We start from the raw sequence: 4,711 nt of genomic DNA, 5'->3' as shown, positions 1-4,711 counted from the left end.
GGGAGGGGACAGGGGTGCAGCAGCTGGGGGGAGGGGTCAGGGGTGCAGCTGGGGGGGACGGGGGTGCAGCTGGGGGGGGACGGGGGCAGGGTGCGACTGGAGGGTGAATGTCCCCCCTCCCCAGGGAAGGACTACTCTGAGGCGGAGGCCCTGATCATGACCTTCTCCCTCAACAACTACCCTCCTGGGGACCCCCGGCTGGCCCAGGCCAAGCTCTGGGAGGCAGGCTTCTTGGAGGAGATGCGAGCCTTCCAGAGGCGAACTGCCGGCACCTTCCAAGTCACATTCATGGCGGAGGTGAGGGCTGTGGGGTCCCAGGCTAAGGAACAAGACTGGTGGGTTCAGGTGGATCCCTGTGTCCCCCACCTGGCCCCCTCCTAAGGGTCCCTGGGCCAGGGCAGATGATGATGGGGCAGCTGTCCTGCCTTGCGGGGCCCAGGTGGGCCAGGGGTCAGCAGGCTGGCTCTGTGTGTCCACAGCGCTCCCTGGAAGATGAAATCAACCGCACCACGGCCGAGGACCTGCCCATCTTCGCGGTCAGCTACTTGGTCATCTTCCTGTACATGTCCCTGGCCCTGGGCAACTACACCAGCTGGCGACGCTTGCCGGTGAGCAGGGGGAGGGAGGGGCGCGGTGAGGGGTGTCCAGAACCTTCCCAATTAGAGCACCTGGCAGCGAAGGGGACAAACTGCAGTGGCTCCCCGGGACACCTGGAAGTGTCCATTCTGCTCCCCAACAGACCCCTCCTGTGAAATGCAAAGCTAACGTGTACAGCGCGTTGCAAAGTGCCACTTCCTCCAGTGGCGTGGGGCCAGGAGGCTGACCGCGTTCTGTTGCAGGTGGACGCCAAGGCCACGCTGGGCTTGGGCGGGGTGGTCGTGGTGTTGGGAGCCGTCATGGCCGCCATGGGCCTCTTCTCTTACCTGGGCGTCCCCTCCTCCCTGGTGGTCCTTCAAGTGGTGCCTTTCCTGGTGCTGGCCGTGGGGGCCGACAACATTTTCATCTTGGTTCTGGAGTACCAGGTAAGCGCCCACCCCAGACACGCCTGTGTGGGCTCCCGGCTTTGCCCGTGCGCACTGATGCTCCTGGTCGCCCATCCTGGGATGCAGGGCTTTGCGTTAGTCTTTCACGTAAACACATGCGCGCCGCGGGGTCACCGGGACGCCCTCCACCTGCCCACACACCCCTGATAAAGGTGTCATGCAGCACGCTGCAGACACCTCTCGCCCTCACGCTGCCATGCCACGCTCCGGGGAGGTTGAGACCGAGTGGCATTAGCCTCTGCTCTTGGTGATCTTAGAGGTCCCAGCGATCACTGGGGCAAGCATGCGGTGGACACCCCAAAACATGCCCAGCACTCTTCTGGGCCAGACCCTGGGAAGCAGAGACGGGACGGCAGTGTCCACAGGGTCTGCTCCGCCTGGGGAAGGTCAGCGGTGGCCATGCATGGGAGTGAGGGCGCGTTCCAGCTCCCTTGGCTGCCCCGGACCATCCCTGCTGTCCCCACACAGAGGCTTCCACGGAGGCCCGGGGAGCGGCGGGAGACCCACATCGGCCGAGCACTGGGCAGAGTGGGGCCCAGCATGCTGCTGTGCAGCGCCTCTGAGGCCATCTGCTTCTTCATGGGTGAGCCGGCGGCCCCACCCTCCCACCGGTCCGGCAGGCCGGGGTGCCACTGCCCCTTCCCTCTGCTCCGCGATAGCAGCGCCCCGCCCTGAGGGTCAGATCTGTCTCCCTAGGGGCCCTGACCCCCATGCCCGCGGTGCGGACCTTTGCGCTGACCTCCGGCGTCGCGGTGATCCTCGACTTCCTGCTGCAGGTGTCGGCCTTCGTGGCCCTGGTCTCCCTTGACAGCAGGAGGCAGGAGGTAGGGGGCCTGCTCATCCCACCTTGGCGGGGTAGGGTGGCTTCACGTCGCGGAGGAGGCTGGGAGAGGGGGTAGGGGCAGGAACATTGTGCTGCAGTGTTTGGGCCATGGAGTCCCCAGTGTCCCACAGAAAAGTAATTTCATTTTGGTCATTATGGGGAATGTGATCAAACTTCCTAAAATATGTGAGATCGTGAAATAAATCATAAATCAGGGAGCGACTATTTCTGCGAGGGCAGAGGATTCAAAGGTATTTTTTCAAGGTAGAAATTAGAAACAAGGGAAGCAGCGCTCTGGCATGTCCCCACGGTGCACGGGAGGGAGGTGGGCCCGGATCTGCTTTGGGGCCACCAGGAGGGGCTGCCTCCCGCAGGCCTCGCGGCCAGACATCTGCTGCTGCGTGGGCGCCCAGGACCTGCCGGCGCCCAGCCAGGGCGAGGGACTCCTGCTCCGGTTCTTCCGCAGGGTCTATACCCCGCTCCTGCTGCACCGTGTCACCCGCGTGGTGGTGGTGAGTGAGGCGGGAGGGCGGCTGCGGACCTCACACCCTGGGGCGGGGCCTGCTCAGCCTGACCCCCCCTGCCCAGTGGGGCGGATGGGACTCACTGGCCAACTCCAGAGGTTTCCCGGGACACCAAACCGAACCAGCGGGGAAGCGGCGTGTGTGTGCACCGGGCAGCCTCTCATGCCGCGGTCCCCTCCTTAGCTGCTGGTGTTCCTGGCCCTGTTCGGGGCAGGTCTCTACTTCATGGGCCGCATCAGCGTGGGGCTGGACCAGGAGCTGGCCCTGCCCAAGGTGAGGCATGTGCGCTGTGCCAGGTCCCCTGGGAGGCAGGGAGGGCCTGCAGCACAGCGGGTGGGTCTGGCGGGGTGGGGCTTGGCTGGGGTGCAGGACTGCTCCCCGGCCTGCGGCCTGCGGCCTGCAGAGAGAGCCTCATCTCCAGCCCCAGTCCAGGCAGAGTGACCAGCTGGCTGAGCTCCTGCCCTGTGAGGCCTGAGTCCCCGGGCTTGGTCTCCTGATAGACATCGGGGCGGGGCTCTGAGGAAGGAGAGGTTTGAGTGGGCGCAAAGCACTGTAGGATTTGTGGAGAAGGCAGCAAGGGCGACGGCACTGACCCCGCGGTGTGGGGAGGGGAAGGGAAACGTGCTGACCGCCAGGACCAGGCTGAGGCCAGCATGAATTGTCATACCTGCAAAATATAGATTTTTCACATTATCTTTTCATTTTCGATGTCTAGTGTTAGTAATTCTATGACATCCACAGTGTTTTGCATTACATAAAACAATGTGTTTTCTCTTCCTTACGATTTTCTTAATACTTTTCTTTAGTTTACTTTATTTAAAAACAATTTTTTAGTGTAAGAATACAGCATATAATACAAATAACATATTGGATATGTGTCAATTGACTGTTTATGTTGTCGGTGAGGCTTCTGGTCAACAGTAGGCTATCAGTAGTTACATTTTGGGGGAGTCACAAGTTACACTGGGATTTTCCACTGCGTGGGGGGTGGCGCCCTGACTCCCTGCATTCTTCAAGGGGTGGCAGTATTCGCCTTTTCCTTACCAGGGGTCTTCATTTCTTCACGTGGCTGAGTTGCACACTAGCACCCTCTCACCCGCGGGGCTCCCTGGAGCATTCTTGCAGGGCGGGCTTTTCGGTGATGAACTCCAGCTTTTGTTCATCTTGGAATGTCTTAATTTCTCCCTCATTTTTGAAGGACAGTTTTGCCAGAAACAGGATTCTTGGTTGACAGTGTTTCTTCCTTCAGCTCTTTGAATATACAAACCTGTTGCCTTCTGGCCTCCAAGGTTTCTGATGAGAAATATGCTCATAAGCATATCGAGGGTCTTCGCATGTGGTGTCTTTGTCTTGTTGCTTTTAAAATTCTTTGTTGTTCAACAGTTGGATTGTGCTGTGCCCTGGTGCGGATCTCTCAGTGTTTATCCTGCTTGGAATTTGCTAAGCTTTTTGGATGTTTAGAGTCACATCATTCATCAAATTTGGGAAATTTGGGGCATTATTTCTTCAAATAATCTATCTCTTTTTTTCTCTTTCTCCTCCTTCTGGGACTCCCATGATGTGTATGTTTGTTCACTTTATGGTGTCCCACGGGTCCCTTAGGGTCTGTTCACTTTTCTTTCGTTTTTTTTAGGGTCTGTTCACTTTTCTTTAACTATTTTTCTTTCTGTTCCTCACTTGATGATTTCAACCTCCCTATTTTCATGTTTGCTAATTCCCCTTCCGACTGCTCAAATATGCTTTTGAATCCCTATAATCAATTTTTCATTTCGTGATTGCACTTTTCAGCCCCAGCATTTATTTTTGGTTTTGTTTCATGTTTTCTCTTTGTTGATCTTTCCATTTATCCACACATTGTTCTCTAAACTTTGACCATATCTTATTCTAGCTTTTTGAACTTCTCTGAGACAGTTGTTTTAAAGCCTTTGTCTAGTACATCCACCATCTAGTCCTTCTCCAGTGTCTGTTGATTAATTTTTGTTCCTAGGTATGGGCCTTACTTTTAAGATTCTCTTGGGTTTTTGTTGTTGTTGAAAATTAGACATTTGAATCTTATCATGTGATAACTCTAGAGACCAAATCCTCACCCTTCTCCAGGGTTTGCTTTCTTTTTTTATTTAATTGTTGCTGGTGTCCCTGTCCTGGAACTCAGCCTGGGTGCGTAAAGTTAATGTCCTATCAGGTCTTTCCTGAGCCTCGCCTTTCCCTGGGCTTTCCTGGTGACTGTCTAAATTCTCATGTATTTGTAGTTGCTTTTGAATCGCCCATTCCTTCCTTACATGTCTAGCACGCAAAAGGAGAAAAAGGAAAACAAACAAACA

General features: G+C 56.0%; 1 protein-coding gene across 1 annotated transcript in view; it reads left to right on the top strand.

The window, feature by feature from the left end:
• NPC1L1 (NPC1 like intracellular cholesterol transporter 1) overlaps window positions 1–4,711 on the top strand; it is a 14,978-nt gene that overhangs the window by 4,997 nt on the left and 5,270 nt on the right. The window contains exons 3-9 of the mRNA XM_023525756.1: window positions 125–297; window positions 480–608; window positions 840–1,022; window positions 1,512–1,626; window positions 1,740–1,867; window positions 2,241–2,378; window positions 2,574–2,828. Coding sequence (XP_023381524.1) covers window positions 125–297; window positions 480–608; window positions 840–1,022; window positions 1,512–1,626; window positions 1,740–1,867; window positions 2,241–2,378; window positions 2,574–2,828 — 1,121 coding nt within the window. The remainder of the gene's footprint in view (window positions 1–124; window positions 298–479; window positions 609–839; window positions 1,023–1,511; window positions 1,627–1,739; window positions 1,868–2,240; window positions 2,379–2,573; window positions 2,829–4,711) is intronic.

The sequence above is a fragment of the Pteropus vampyrus genome, unplaced genomic scaffold (assembly GCF_000151845.1).
Source record: "Pteropus vampyrus isolate Shadow unplaced genomic scaffold, Pvam_2.0 Scaffold620, whole genome shotgun sequence".
Lineage (NCBI taxonomy): Eukaryota > Metazoa > Chordata > Mammalia > Chiroptera > Pteropodidae > Pteropus > Pteropus vampyrus.
The sequence above is the reverse complement of the archived record's forward strand: the minus strand, read 5'-3'. Positions and strand labels throughout refer to the sequence as shown.